The 15961-nt window shown below is 47.2% G+C and overlaps 1 protein-coding gene across 1 annotated transcript in view; it reads left to right on the forward strand.

The window, feature by feature from the left end:
• Positions 1 to 15961, forward strand: part of OBSCN (obscurin, cytoskeletal calmodulin and titin-interacting RhoGEF) — a 655700-nt gene that overhangs the window by 593508 nt on the left and 46231 nt on the right. Inside the window, exons 100-103 of the mRNA XM_069730488.1 lie at positions 6235 to 6387; positions 6727 to 6772; positions 8576 to 8653; positions 12707 to 15419. Coding sequence (XP_069586589.1) covers positions 6235 to 6387; positions 6727 to 6772; positions 8576 to 8653; positions 12707 to 15419 — 2990 coding nt within the window. The remainder of the gene's footprint in view (positions 1 to 6234; positions 6388 to 6726; positions 6773 to 8575; positions 8654 to 12706; positions 15420 to 15961) is intronic.

The raw sequence follows: 15961 nt of genomic DNA on the forward strand, positions 1-15961 counted from the left end.
CTGATTAGCGCCTCTTTGCCCCGTTTTCGCTGGTTGCTCACTTTCTTGCCTTTTCTCTGTTTTGCCCACTCTGATTAGCGCCTCTTTGCCCCCTTTCGCTGGTCGCTCACTTTCTTTCCTTTTCTCTGTTTTGGCCACTCTGATTAGCGCCTCTTTGCCCCCTTTCGCTGGTCGCTCACTTTCTTTCCTTTTCTCTGTTTTGGCCACTCTGATCAGCGCCTCTTTGCCCCTTTCATTGGTCGCTTACTTTCTTGCCTTCTCTCTGTTTTGCCCACTCCGATCAGTGCCTCTTTGCCCCTTTCGCTATTCATTCACTTTCTTGCCTTTTCTCTGTTTTGCCCACTCTGATCAGCGCCTCTTTGCCCCCTTTCACTGGTCGCTCACTTTCTTTCCTTTTCTCTGTTTTGGCCACTCTGATCAGCGCCTCTTTGCCCCTTTCATTGGTCGCTCACTTTCTTGCCTTCTCTCTGTTTTGCCCACTCTGATCAGTGCCTCTTTGCCCCTTTCGTTGTTCGCTCACATTCTTGCCTTTTCTCTGTTTTGCCCAATCTGATCAGCGCCTCCTTGCCCCCTTTCATTGTTCGCTCACTTTCTTGCCTTTTCTGTTTTGCCCACCTTGATCAGCGCCTCTTTGCCCCCTTTCGCTGGTCGCTCACTTTCTTGCCTTTTCTCTGTTTTCTATACTCTGATCAGCGCCTCTTTGCCCCTTTCGCTATTCATTCACTTTCTTGCCTTTTCTCTGTTTTGCCCACTTTGATCAGCGCCTCTTTGCTCCTTTCGCTGGTCGCTAACGTTTTTGCCTTTTCTCTGTTTTGCATACTTTGATCAGCGCCTCTTTGCCTCCTTTCACTGGTCACTCACTTTCTTGCCTTTCTGTTTTGCATACTCTGATCAGCGCCCTTTTGCCACCTTTCGCTGGTCGCTCACTTTCTTGCCTTTTCTCTGTTTTGCCAACTCTGATCAGCGCCTCATTGCCCCTTTCGCTGGCCGCTCACTTTCTTGCCTTTTCTGTTTTGCATACTCTGATCAGCGCCTCTTTGCCGCTTTCATTGGTTACTCACTTTCTTGCCTTTTCTCTGTTTTGTGCAACTCTGATCAGCACCTCTTTGCCCCTTTCGTTGTTTGCTCACTTTCTTGCCTTTTCCGTTTTGCCCACTCTGATCAGCACCTTTTTGCCACCTTTCGCTGGTCGCTCACTTTCTTGCCTTTTCTCTGTTTTGCCCACTCTGATCAGCGCCTCCTTGCCTCCTTTCCTTGTTCACTCACTTTCTTGCCTTTTTCTGTTTTGCCCACTCTGATCAGCGCCTTTTTGCCCCTTTCGCTATTCGTTCACTTTCTTGCCTTTTCTCTGTTTTGCACAGTCTGGTCAGCGCCTGTTTGCCCCCTTTCACTGGTCGCTCATTTTCTTGCCTTTTCTCTGTTTTGCCCACTCTGATCAGCACCTCTTTGCCCCTTTCCCTGGTTGCTCACTTTCTTGCCTTTTCTCTGTTTTGCACACTCTGATCAGCGCCTCTTTGGCTTCTTTCTCTTGTTGCTCACTTTCTTGCCTTTTCTCTGTTTTGCCCACTCTGATCAGTGCCTCTTTGCCTCTTTCACTGGTCGCTTACTTTTTTGCCTTTTTTTTTGTTTTGCACACTCTGGTCAGCACCTCTTTGTCCCTTTCACTGGTCTCTCACTTTCTTGCCTTCCCTGGTCGCTGACTTTCTTGCCTGTTCTCTGTTTTGCCCAGTCTGATCAGCGCATCTTTGCCTTCTTTCGTTGTTCACTCACTTTCTTGCCTTTTCTGCTTTGCCCACTCTGATCAGCGCCTCTTTGCCCCCTTTCGCTGGTCGCTCACTTTCTTGCCTTTTCTGTTTTTCCCACTTTGATCAGCGCCTCTTTGCCCCTTTTGCTGGTCGCTCACTTTCTTGCCTTTTCTGTTTTGCCCACTCTGATCAGCGCCTCTTTGCCCCTTTCGCTGGTCGCTCACTTTATTGCCTTTTCTCTGTTTTGCCCACTCTGATCAGCGCCTCTTTGCCCCCTTTCGCTGGTTGCTCACTTTCTTGCCTTTTCTGTTTTGCATACTCCGATCAGCGCCTCTTTGCCCTTTTTCGCTGGTCGCTCACTTTCTTGCCTTTTCTCTGTTTAGCCCACTCTGATCAGCACCTCTTTGCCCCTTTCCCTAGTTGCTCACTTTCTTGCCTTTTCTCTGTTTTGCCCACTCTGGTCCGCGCCTCCTTGCCCCTTTCGCTGGTCCCTCACTTTTTTGCCTTTTCTCTGTTTTGCACACTCTGGTCAGCGCCCCTTTGTCACTTTCGCTGGTCGCTCACTTTCTTACCTTTTTTCTTTGTTTTGGCCACTCTGGTCAGTGCCTCTTTGCCCCTTTCGCTGGTCGCTCACTTTCTTGCCTTTTCTCTGTTTTGCCCACTCTGATCAGCGCCTCTTTGCCCCTTTTGCTGGTTGCTCACTTTCTTGCCTTTTCTCTGTTTTGCCCACTCTGATAAGCGCCTCTTTGCCCCTTTCGCTGGTCGCTCACTTTCTTACCTTTTCTCTTTTTTGCACAGTCTGATCAGCGCCTCTTTGCCCCTTTCGCTGGTCACTCACTTTCTTGCCTTTTCTCTGTATTGCCCAGTCTGATCAGCGCCTCTTTGCCCCTTTCGCTGGTCGCTCACTTTCTTGCCTTTTCTGTTTTGCGCACTCTGATCAGCGCCTTTTTGCCCCTTTCACTGGTCGCTCACTTTCTTGCTTTTTTCCTGTTTTGCACTCTCTGATCAGTGCCTCTTTGTCCCCTTTCGTTGGTCGCTCACTTTCTTGCCTTTTCTTTGTTTTGCACAGTGTGGTCAGCGCCTTTTTGCCCCTTTCACTTGTCGCTCACTTTCTTGCCTTTTCTCTGTTTTGCACTCTCTAATCAGCACCTCTTTGCCCCTTTCGCTGCTCACTTTCTTGCCTTTTCTCTGTTTTGCTCTCTCTGATCAGTGCCTCTTTGCCCCTTTCGCTGGTCGCTCACTTTCTTGCCTTTTCTCTGTTTTGCCCTACTCTGATCAGCGCGTTTTTGCCCCTTTCACTGGTCGCTCACTTTCTTGCCTTTTCTCTGTTTTGCCCTCTCTGATCAGCACCTTTTTGCCCCTTTCACTGGTCGCTCACTTTCTTGCTTTTTTTCTGTTTTGCCCTCTGTGATCAGCGCCTTTTCCCCTTTCGCTGGTCGCTCACTTTCTTGCCTCTTCTCTGTTTTGCTGTCTCTGATCAGTGCCTCTTTGCCCCCTTTTGCTGGTCACTCACTTTCTTGCCTTTTCTCTGTTTTGCCCACTCTGATCAGCGCCTCTCTGCCCCTTTTGCTGGTCGCTAACTTTTTTGCCTTTTCTCTGTTTTGCACTCTCTGATCAGCGCCTCTTTGCCCTCTTTCGTTGGTCGCTCACGTTCTTGCCTTTTCTTTGTTTTGCACAGTGTGGTCAGCGCCTTTTTACCCCTTTCACTTGTCGCTCACTTTCTTGCCTTTTCTCTGTTTTGCACTCTCTGATCAGCGCCTCTTTATCCCCTTTTGCTGGTCGCTCACTTTCTTGCCTTTTCTCTGTTTTGCACTCTCTGGTCCGCGCCTCTTTGCCCCCTTTCGCTGGTCGCTCACTTCCCTTTTCTCTGTTTTCCCACTCTGGTCAGCGCCTCTTTGCCCCCTTTGCTATTCGCTCACTTTCTTGCCTTTTCTCTGTTTTGCACTCTCTGGTCAGCGCCTCTTTATCCCCTTTTGCTGGTCGCTCACTTTCTTGCCTTTTCTCTGTTTTGCAGTCTGGTCAGCGCCTCTTTGCTCCTTTCGCTGGTCGCTCACTTTTTTGCCTTTTCTCTGTTTTGCCCACTCTGATCAGTGCCTCTTTGCCCCTTTCGTTGTTCGCTCACATTCTTGCCTTTTCTCTGTTTTGCCCACTCTGATCAGCGCCTCCTTGCCCCCTTTAATTGTTCGCTCTCTTTCTTGCCTTTTCTGTTTTGCCCACTCTGATCAGCGCCTCTTTGCCCCCTATCGCTGGTCGCTCACTTTCTTGCCTTTTCTCTATTTTCTATACTCTGATCAGCGCCTCTTTGCCCCTTTCGCTATTCATTCACTTTCTTGCCTTTTCTCTGTTTTGCCCACTCTGATCAGCGCCTCTTTGCCCCCTTTTCGCTGGTTGCTCACTTTCTTGCCTTTTCTCTGTTTTGCCCACTCTGATTAGCGCCTCTTTGCCCCCTTTTCGCTGGTTGCTCACTTTCTTGCCTTTTCTCTGTTTTGCCCACTCTGATTAGCGCCTCTTTGCCCCCTTTCGCTGGTCGCTCACTTTCTTTCCTTTTCTCTGTTTTGGCCACTCTGATTAGCGCCTCTTTGCCCCCTTTCGCTGGTCGCTCACTTTCTTTCCTTTTCTCTGTTTTGGCCACTCTGATCAGCGCCTCTTTGCCCCTTTCATTGGTCGCTTACTTTCTTGCCTTCTCTCTGTTTTGCCCACTCCGATCAGTGCCTCTTTGCCCCTTTCGCTATTCATTCACTTTCTTGCCTTTTCTCTGTTTTGCCCACTCTGATCAGCGCCTCTTTGCCCCCTTTCACTGGTCGCTCACTTTCTTTCCTTTTCTCTGTTTTGGCCACTCTGATCAGCGCCTCTTTGCCCCTTTCATTGGTCGCTCACTTTCTTGCCTTCTCTCTGTTTTGCCCACTCTGATCAGTGCCTCTTTGCCCCTTTCGTTGTTCGCTCACATTCTTGCCTTTTCTCTGTTTTGCCCAATCTGATCAGCGCCTCCTTGCCCCCTTTCATTGTTCGCTCACTTTCTTGCCTTTTCTGTTTTGCCCACCTTGATCAGCGCCTCTTTGCCCCCTTTCGCTGGTCGCTCACTTTCTTGCCTTTTCTCTGTTTTCTATACTCTGATCATCGCCTCTTTGCCCCTTTCGCTATTCATTCACTTTCTTGCCTTTTCTCTGTTTTGCCCACTTTGATCAGCGCCTCTTTGCTCCTTTTGCTGGTCGCTAACGTTTTTGCCTTTTCTCTGTTTTGCATACTTTGATCAGCGCCTCTTTGCCTCCTTTCGCTGGTCACTCACTTTCTTGCCTTTCTGTTTTGCATACTCTGATCAGCGCCCTTTTGCCACCTTTCGCTGGTCGCTCACTTTCTTGCCTTTTCTCTGTTTTGCCAACTCTGATCAGCGCCTCTTTGCCCCTTTCGCTGGCCGCTCACTTTCTTGCCTTTTCTGTTTTGCATACTCTGATCAGCGCCTCTTTGCCGCTTTCATTGGTTACTCACTTTCTTGCCTTTTCTCTGTTTTGTGCAACTCTGATCAGCACCTCTTTGCCCCTTTCGTTGTTTGCTCACTTTCTTGCCTTTTCCGTTTTGCCCACTCTGATCAGCACCTCTTTGCCACCTTTCGCTGGTCGCTCACTTTCTTGCCTTTTCTCTGTTTTGCCCACTCTGATCAGCGCCTCCTTGCCTACTTTCCTTGTTCACTCACTTTCTTGCCTTTTCTGTTTTGCCCACTCTGATCAGCGCCTTTTTGCCCCTTTCGCTATTCGTTCACTTTCTTGCCTTTTCTCTGTTTTGCACAGTCTGGTCAGCGCCTGTTTGCCCCCTTTCACTGGTCGCTCATTTTCTTGCCTTTTCTCTGTTTTGCCCACTCTGATCAGCACCTCTTTGCCCCTTTCCCTGGTTGCTCACTTTCTTGCCTTTTCTCTGTTTTGCACACTCTGATCAGCGCCTCTTTGGCTTCTTTCCCTTGTTGCTCACTTTCTTGCCTTTTCTCTGTTTTGCCCACTCTGATCAGTGCCTCTTTGCCTCTTTCACTGGTCGCTTACTTTTTTGCCTTTTTTTTTGTTTTGCACACTCTGGTCAGCACCTCTTTGTCCCTTTCACTGGTCTCTCACTTTCTTGCCTTCCCTGGTCGCTGACTTTCTTGCCTGTTCTCTGTTTTGCCCAGTCTGATCAGCGCATCTTTGCCTTCTTTCGTTGTTCACTCACTTTCTTGCCTTTTCTGCTTTGCCCACTCTGATCAGCGCCTCTTTGCCCCCTTTCGCTGGTCGCTCGCTTTCTTGCCTTTTCTCTGTTTTTCCCACTTTGATCAGCGCCTCTTTGCCCCTTTTGCTGGTCGCTCACTTTCTTGCCTTTTCTGTTTTGCCCACTCTGATCAGCGCCTCTTTGCCCCTTTCGCTGGTCGCTCACTTTATTGCCTTTTCTCTGTTTTGCCCACTCTGATCAGCGCCTCTTTGCCCCTTTCGCTGGTCGCTCACTTTTTTGCGTTTTCTCTGTTTTGCAGTCTGGTCAGCGCTTCGCCATTTGCAGGTCAGAATGACAGAGAGACGCTGATGAATGTACAACAAGGAAAGATCAACTGGAGCTGTCCGGCCTTCACCCAGCTGAGCGCCGATGCCCAGCACTTCATGATGGCGACCGTCCACATGTCTCCTGAGTGAGTCCATCCATTTGAACCAAGGGCACCCATAGCACTCTTGCCACATATAATGGTTACTCATCATTTTAGCATCTTTGCTTTCAACGAATGAAAGTATTTGTAATTACATCCACACACCGAATACCTTGTCCTGACCCAGTCCTACTCACAGCTGAGGATTTGTTACAGTGTATCAGTGTATACAATTTTCAGTCACACACAGCAGCATCAGGCTGATAGCTCTCACCTGCAGATATATTGTAACAAACCCTCAGCTTTAGAGCAGGGGCTGGATATATTGTATCTCTTCCTGTCATGCTTTCTATCACTAACTGTCTGCGTTCTTGGTCCTGGCAGCGCCCGTCTCAGCGCCAGCGATTGCATCCAGCATCGGTGGTTTACGGTGAGTAGTGTGGGATATTTTGTATTTTTCTGGCTGTGACACAGATATGTGGTAATATTATAGTATGGTTCCTTTAGACTGCAGCAGTGTGTTATTACCTGCTCTTGTTTAAGCATGACTTAATTCTTTTATTCCTCTTTTCCTTCTCCCCTTCTTTCTTTTCCTATTGTTCTCTTCTTCTCCTAATCATTTTATCATTCCACCTCTTATTCATCCTTATTTTTCTACTTCTTCCTCTTCTCATCCTTTCATGCTCTTTCTTCTCCTTTTTCTTCTCTTACTTCTTTTCCTCTCTATTTCTTCTCTTCCTTTTTCTCCTCTTACTCTCCTTTCTCCTCCTTTTTCTTCTGATCTGCTCCTACTCCTCTCCTTTTCCTTGTCCTCTTTCTTCTTCCCTTTCACCTATACTTTGTCCCCTCTTTCTTTTTTTTCCTTCTACTCTACGTCCTCTAACCTTTCTTTTCATCCTCTTTCTATTCATCTTTTCCTATTTCTCCTCTTTTTTCTCCTTCATCTTCTTCTACTCATCTATTCCTTCTCTTCTTCTCTTCCTCTTCTATCTTCTTCTTTTTCACCTTTTTTTCTCCTCTTCCTTTTTCTTTCTCTATTCATCTTCTTCCGTTATTCCTTTTCCTCTTTCTCCTGCACCCCTTCTCATTTTCTTCTGTTCTACTTCCCCTTTCTCTCCCTTCTTCTCTTCCTCTGTTCTTCTCCTTCTTTTTTCTCCTTTTGTTCTCCTCTTTCTCCACATCATCCCCACTCTTCCTTTTCCTCTTTCGCTTTCTTCTTCTCTTTTTTTCTCGTAGCTTCCAGTCCTGTTCTTCACCTCTTCCTCTTCTTCTGTTCTTCTTCTCTTTATCCTCTTTTTCTAATTTCTTCCTTCTCTTTTTCTTTCTCATCCTCTCTTCTCCTTTTCTTATTTTCTTCTCTTCTTCTTCTTCTTCTTCTGTTTTTCTTCTCCTCCTCTTCTCCTTTTTTCCTTCTTCTCCTCTTTCTCTCTCTTCTTGTTTTTCTTCTTCTGTTTTTTCTTCATCTATTCCTCTTCATCTCTTTTATATTTTTTTCTCCTCTATTCTTTCTCCTTTTCTCTTTTTCTCCTCTTCTTCTCTTCTCTTCCTCTTTCTTCTCCTTTCTCCCCTCCTCCATTTTCTTCTCCTCTTTTTCTTCTGTTTCTTTGTGCTTTTCCTTTTCTTCTCTTTCTTCACCTCATCTTCACTTTTCCTCTTCCTCCTCCTCTGTCTTCTCTTCTTCCGTTCTTTTTATCTCCTCTCTTCCTTCACTTCTCCTTCTACTCTTATTCTTTGTCCTCCTCTTTCTTCTCCTCTTCCTATCTCTCCTCTCCTTTTCCTCTTCCCCATTCTTCTTCTCCTCTCTTCCTTTATTTTTCTTCTCTCGCCTCTTCTTTCTCCTCCTCTTCACTTAATCTTCTTGTCTTTCTTCTCCTCTCTACATTCTCTGCATCTTCTCCTCCTCTTTGTCTCCTCCTCCTCTCTTCTCATCATCTTTCTTTTCCTCCTCCTCTTTATTATCCTCTCTTCCTTCTCTTCTTCTGTCTCACATGACAGACCTGAGTGTTATCTACGAGGTGAATTGTCACGATGACATTTAGACATTATGAGGAGAGCTGGGATTTTTTCTGTTCTGTTGTCCGATTAATGATCCTTTGGGTCCAACTGTGACTTAAATCGGGGCACCAACAATTGCGAAACATAGAGCTCCGCAGACACTGACCAGACACAACAGGCCACATCTTACCTCCACTGACGGTTCTAATCATTTCTTGTTGTCCATATTTTATTCCAGATGAGCTCCGGTCCTGAGGACACTCAACCAATCATCTCCAAGAACCTGCGATTCCTTGTTGCTCGCAGCCGCTGGCAGGTGAGTGGAAGAACATAATGATTAGAATTGAGCAAAGCGAATTCACAGGAAGGGTCCTGTGTTGTGAATTCTGTGGCTGAATTCACTCCTGTGGTCACAAGTGGTACTGCAGCTTCTGAGCTTCCTCCCTCAGGTGTTCTGGTGAGCTCGTTAACTGCTTCATTACTTAACTCCGCCTGATGCTGCTATCCTTGCTCCTTGTCAATGTTTCAGTGTTGGATCTGAGCTTCTCCTGATTGTTCCTGTGACCTGCTGCTCTGTATAGCTAAGTGCCTTTTGCTTTTTTGTTGCTTTTTTTCTGTCCAGGATTGGATTCAGCCGACATCTCTGAAAAGTCTGCAAAAGTTCCTGGGCTTTGCTAATTTTTATTGTCGCTTCATCTGTAATTTTTCTAGCATTGCCAAACCATTGACCGATTTGACCAAGAAGGGTGCTGATTTGGTTAATTGGTCTTCTGCTGCTGTGGAAGCTTTTCAGGAGTTGAAGCGTCGTTTTTGTTCTGCCCCTGTGTTGTGTCAGCCAGATGTTTCTCTTCCGTTCCAGGTCGAGGTTGATGCTTCTGAGATTGGAGCAGGGGCGGTTTTGTCACAGAGAGGTTCTGATTGCTCAGTGATGAAACCATGTGCTTTCTTTTCCAGGAAGTTTTCGCCCGCTGAGCGTAATTATGATGTGGGCAATCGAGAGTTGCTGGCCATGAAGTGGGCATTCGAGGAGTGGCGTCATTGGCTTGAAGGAGCTAAGCATCGCGTGGTGGTATTGACTGATCATAAGAACTTGACTTATCTCGAGTCTGCCTAGCGCTTGAATCCTAGACAGGCCCGTTGGTCGTTATTTTTTGCCCGCTTCGACTTTGTGATTTCGTACCTTCCGGGCTCTAAAAATGTGAAGGCGGATGCTCTGTCTAGGAGTTTTGTGCCCGACTCTCCGGGTTTATCTGAGCCAGCGGGTATCCTCAAGGAAGGAGTCATTGTGTCTGCCATCTCCCCTGATTTGCGGCGGGTGCTGCAAAAATTTCAGGCGAATAAACCTGATCGTTGTCCAGCAGAGAAACTGTTCGTCCCTGGTAGGTGGACTAATAAACTTATCTCTGAACTTCATTGTTCGGTGTTGGCTGGTCATCCTGGAATCTTTGGTACCAGAGAGTTAGTGGCTAGATCCTTCTGGTGGCCATCTCTGTCACGGGATGTACGTACTTTTGTGCAGTCCTGTGGGATTTGTGCTAGGGCTAAGCCCTGCTGTTCTCGTGCCAGTGGGTTGCTTTTGCCCTTGCCGGTCCCAAAGAGGCCTTGGACACATATTTCGATGGATTTCATTTCTGACCTTCCCGTTTCTCAAAAGATGTCAGTCATTTGGGTGGTCTGTGATCGCTTTTCTAAAATGGTCCATCTGGTGCCCTTGGCTAAATTGCCTTCCTCCTCTGATTTGGTACCTTTGTTCTTTCAGCATGTGGTTCGGTTGCATGGCATTCCTGAGAATATTGTTTCTGACAGAGGTTCCCAGTTTGTTTCAAGGTTTTGGCGAGCCTTTTGTGGTAGGATGGGCATTGACCTATCCTTTTCCTCGGCTTTCCATCCTCAGACTAATGGCCAGACCGAACGAACCAATCAGACCTTGGAAACATATCTGAGATGTTTTGTTTCTGCAGACCAGGATGATTGGGTGTCCTTTTTGCCGTTGGCTGAGTTCGCCCTTAATAATCGGGCCAGCTCGGCTACCTTGGTTTCTCCATTTTTTTGCAATTCTGGGTTCCATCCTCGTTTCTCTTCAGGACAGGTTGAGTCTTCGGACTGTCCTGGTGTGGATTCTGTGGTGGATAGGTTGCAGCAGATCTGGACTCAGGTAGTGGACAATTTGATCTTGTCCCAGGAGAAAGCTCAACTTTTCGCTAATCGCAGACGCCGTGTGGGTCCCCGACTTCGTGTTGGGGATCTGGTTTGGTTATCTTCTCGTCATATTCCTATGAAGGTTTCCTCTCCTAAATTTAAACCTCGTTTTATTGGTCCGTATAGGATTTCTGAGGTTCTCAATCCTGTGTCTTTTCGTTTGACCCTCCCAGACTCCTTTTCCATACATAATGTATTCCATAGGTCGTTGTTGCGGAGATACGTGGCACCTATGGTTCCATCTGTTGAGCCTCCTGCCCCGGTTTTGGTGGAGGGGGAATTGGAGTATATTGTGGAGAAGATTTTGGATTCTCGTGTTTCTAGACGGAAACTCCAGTATCTGGTTAAATGGAAGGGTTATGCTCAGGAAGATAATTCCTGGGTTTTTGCCTCTGATGTTCATGCTTCCGATCTTGTTCGTGCCTTTCATGCGGCTCATCCTGGTCGGCCTGGGGGCTCTGGTGAGGGTTCGGTGACCCCTCCTCAAGGGGGGGGTACTGTTGTGAATTCTGTGGCTGAATTCACTCCTGTGGTCACAAGTGGTACTGCAGCTTCTGAGCTTCCTCCCTCAGGTGTTCTGGTGAGCTCATTAACTGCTTCATTACTTAACTCCGCCTGATGCTGCTATCCTTGCTCCTTGTCAATGTTTCAGTGTTGGATCTGAGCTTCTCCTGATTGTTCCTGTGACCTGCTGCTCTGTATAGCTAAGTGCCTTTTGCTTTTTTGTTGCTTTTTTTCTGTCCAGCTTGTCTTTTGTTTTGCTGGAAGCTCTGAGACGCAAAGGGTGTACCGCCGTGCCGTTAGTTCGGCACGGTGGTTTTTTTTTGCCCCCTTTGCGTGGTTTTGCTTTAGGGTTTTTTGTAGACTGCAAAGTTCGCTTTACTGTCCTCGCTCTGTCCTAGAATATCGGGCCCCACTTTGCTGAATCTATTTCATCCCTACGTTTTGTCTTTTCATCTTACTCACAGTCATTATATGTGGGGGGCTGCCTTTTCCTTTGGGGAATTTCTCTGGGGCAAGTCAGGCCTATTTTTCTATCTTCAGGCTAGCTAGTTTCTTAGGCTGTGCCGAGTTGCCTAGGTAGTTGTTAGGCGCAATCCACAGCCGCTTTTAGTTGTGTTTAGGATAGGATCAGGTGTGCAGTCTACAGAGTTTCCACGTCTCAGAGCTCGTTCTTGTATTTTTGAGTATTTGTCAGATCACTGTGTGCGCTCTGATCGCTAAGCACACTGTGTTTCTGGATTGCCTTCATAACACCTGTCATTAGCAAACATAACAGTCCTGGTCCTCCAGCCTTGTTGGTCCTTCGTGGCACTGCGAACTCCCGACTACCTCCAAGCATCCTGGGCGGCTCTCTGATTAAGGGACCATCTATATGTCATGAGTCATCACACCACAACCACATTACATCTCCAAGCCTACTAATCAGAAGAGGCCATTTGGGTCAGATATTTGGTTGCAGTCAGTGGGTGATGGTTCGCAGAGCTTGGGCCTGTGACGTAGAGAACCTCATTGACACGCATGGTGCAGAAATGTTGCAGTCTCATTTTTAAGGTTTGCAGCGGTGTTTGGTACTGGGAATCCCACACCTTCTTCTCACTGGTGATGTAGAGAGGTGACAGCACATCCCCCAATCTACATGCAGCATCCTCTTAATACACTCACACTGTGCTGAGAAAATACTGAGGAAGCCAAGCGTGAGTCATCATGAGGAAAGATGCCTCATGTTCCCTGTGATTCAGAGCTGTCACCCAGGGTGCCATAGTGACAACGTTCCTGCTCTGAGAAAATAGCATCCTGAAAAATGTAGACATGTCCTTGTTTTTCAAGCTCAATGAGCTTTTCCTTGAATAGTCTATATATTGTATGACCGCTGCGGATAATAACACAACTATTGTTGGTTGTTATTATTATTTTACTGATGATATTCTCAAGTTTTTGGGAATTACAACACAACATGACAATAAGTATGTGTGATAGGTAAAAAATGTTGTCCATAAACCATCAGGTCAGCATTAACATTGTCATCCTGCCCAGCTGAAATAGATTTGGTCAGGAACCGGGCGTGCACCCATACCGTTCTATTCGTCCCCAGAAGCTCCTGGTTCTTGAACCCTGTGCCATATTCTGTGAATTCACCTGGTAACTTTTACCACCTTTGTGTTTTCAGCGCTCGTTGATGTGTTATAAATCCATCCTGGTGATGAGGTCCATCCCGGAGCTTCTGAATGGAAGGCTGGAGAGCACGTCACTGGGCATCCCCCGACACTTGGTGGAATGCAGCAGCTCCTCATCCAGCAGTGGCTCCTCTTCTGATAACGAGAGCGACATCAGTCCAACTGCGAGAGATTGCAACCCTTCTCTTGAGCTGCACTTTTCCATTTTCAAAATGTCTGAAAATGAAACACTGGAAAAGTCAGAATCTGAAACGACCAAAGACGATAAAGACATCTTAGAAGACAAGAAAATGGAAGGTCCAGATGTCTCGCCAATTACAAGGCACAAACGTGAACATGATAGCGTCATTGACTCAGCCAAAAGCCAAAAGGATCTGGAGGAAGATGACAAAATGTTGGTTCATTCTGTGGAGTCCTCTCCAGGAAGGCGACTCATGCACAAATCCGCCACCATTGAAGTTGGGAGCCTTGCTTCTAAAAAGCCAAAAACTGGGTCCTTTGTTAGGGGGACTTCTGCCGACAGTGCTCTGCTACTTCAGAGAGCTGCCGACAAACCTTCATTAGTGTGTGTGCCGAGGCAGAGTATCATCAATAGCACCTTCTACAGCCAGGATTCTGAAGGACCTGCTGTAGCTCTAAAAGACGGCTCACTGAAAGAGAAAGACTTCATCCGACACCGGGAGCGAGCTCGCAGGAGTTTAATGAAGGCCGGATATTCGCCAAAAATACTGAGTGGTTTGCGAGAACCACTACTGGAACAGTTCGCCATGGAACAAAGAATGTTGTCTGACCAAGAAGGACAGCTCGGCTCCCTCAAAAAATCTGCTTCATTTGACACAGCAAAGGGCTCTTTAAAGTCCTCATTCAAGGTGTCCAGCAGAAGTCGTTCTCTTGATGACTACAAATCACGACCCTTGAGTGTCTATAAAGGAACTGTGGTGGAAGAATCAGATCCTCAGAAAGCTGAACAAGGAACATTTAAGAAGATGGACGCTGACCAACATCCAGATGACTCTGCAAGGTCACTCTCTGCACCTCCTGAGAGCCGTCCATATTCTGCACCTGTAACGCTGTCTTCCACACAAAGACCTCTGTCTGCACCCCCTACAGATAGAGATCACACTATTCTAGCAGTTTTCCATCAGCATCCTATCCTGGAGACTACCGGAAGTAGAGAAAGACCATCATCTGTACCACCACAGCTTGAAGAAAGTACCGTTATAGCATTTGTGAGACCAAGTGACACACCAGAAACTGCAGAGATGGGAAGAACAGACCCAATAATTGCTGCACCACAATCTCCTTACCACGTCCAGGACCAAAGTCTCCCCACCTTAGACATTCATGGTGGAGTGACATTTACTGTCCATAGCACTTCTAAGGGAAATGACTTTCTTACCACTGATAATTCTTCAGAAGGAGATAAATGCACAGAAGCTGTCATTGTGGACAAGATGAGAAGCGAAGAGTTTGAGGTTTGTGTAGGGTCCGAGCCAGAAGAGTCATTTAGATTTGTAGTCAACAACACAGCTTTGACTGTGATACATCAGGAGAGCATACAAGAACATGTCACAACATGTGAAAGGACCAGCCCTACCCCCGAACCAATAGCTACAACCATAACAGCATCAGAAGATCAGACCCCCAAACCTACGGTGACAACTGAGATCATAGTCGCACAACCTGGTGATGGAGACAAGATATCACCAATCGATCAAACACTCGACCTCCAGAAAGGTCATAGAGAAAAAATGTCTCCAGCTGAAAAGATAGAAACTATCCAGGACTTGCAGATCTCGCCGGGTGACCATAATTCTTCCCCACACAGCGATGGTCGCCAAGTTGTAGGTGGAAATTTGCAGTGTCCTGAATATAGTGATGGAAACCGTGCTGCACTGGAGGACTTGCTCGGAGAGATGTTCTCTTTGTCAGATGAGATGGATGTGCTGGCAAGTGAACAGAAACCAATCAGCCAGGAAGCTTTTCCTCATATTCATGCCCCAGGATTACAAGATGTCCCTGTGGACTGTCCTATGATGGACACAGACCACAGCCCTATGGAGCAGATCCTGAAGGAACCAGAGGTTGCTTCGGTCTCACAGTGTAGCTTCTATGAAAGTCTCTCTCGGGCTGAGGCCTCCACCATTGAGAGCCGCAGCTCCAGTAAGACATTTATTTCCCATTCAGACAGCTCTGGCACAGGGCAACGATCTGACAACTTCTCAGACTTTGATGAAGCTGGTCGACATTCGGAGGTGTCATTGGTGGAGATTGGTGGAATTCATGCTGAGCAATCATCCACGAGTCCCAAGTGTCTCCTGGTTGCCGCTGTGCCTTCCCATCTTCATGATTTTTATGACATATTTGCATCTCCGCAGAAGTCTCTGTTAATAGAAGAAGAAAAGTTCTCATTATCATCTTCGACCTCTCCACATCCTTCAGAATATGGTGAAACGGCCATGGAAACCTCGTCTGATGCGGCAGGGAGGGACGTCCAGGCTGGTCTTCCTCTGCAGCCTTTAGACCTACAGCAAAGCACAAAGAAAGACAGAAAATCCTCAAGGAAACGGATCAAACTCTTCCGACCTCAAGGAAAAGCGGAGAGAATTGTGAAAAGCACAGAAACCAGTCTGAAGCAGAAGGTGAAAGCGTCTGTGGCCAACATATCCCGAATCATCAAAAGGAAACCCGGAAATGGGAAAGAAGGTGAAAAAAAGGAAAGAATCTGAGCAATGTGACTCCCAATCTACCCCAAATACCTCCATATACTCCACAGTGTGCAGCAAATCCCCCTTATACTGTATGCACCCCTACATGCCTGAAATTCACCCGTATACCAAATACACCCACATCCAGACATGACCCCGACCGCGTGACCGGATGTAACTCTGCTAGCGTGACCGAACATGACTCCACCGATGTGACCGGACGTGACCCCGACTGTGTGACCAGACATGACCCCACGAACGTGACCCCACCTGCATGACCTGGAAAGATGTGTGACTAAACCTGACCCCAACTGTGTGACCGGACATGACTCCACTGATGTGACCCCATCTGCATGACATGAAAAGATGACTCTGCCTGTGTGACTAAACCTGACTCTGACTGTGTGACCGGACATGACTCCACCGATGTGACCCCATCTGCATGACATGAAAAGAGGACTCCGCCTGTGTGACTAAACCTGACCCCAACTGTGTGACTGGACATGACTCCACCGATGTGACCCCATCTGCATGACATGA

The sequence above is a fragment of the Ranitomeya imitator genome, chromosome 6 (genome assembly GCF_032444005.1).
Source record: "Ranitomeya imitator isolate aRanImi1 chromosome 6, aRanImi1.pri, whole genome shotgun sequence".
NCBI lineage: Eukaryota > Metazoa > Chordata > Amphibia > Anura > Dendrobatidae > Ranitomeya > Ranitomeya imitator.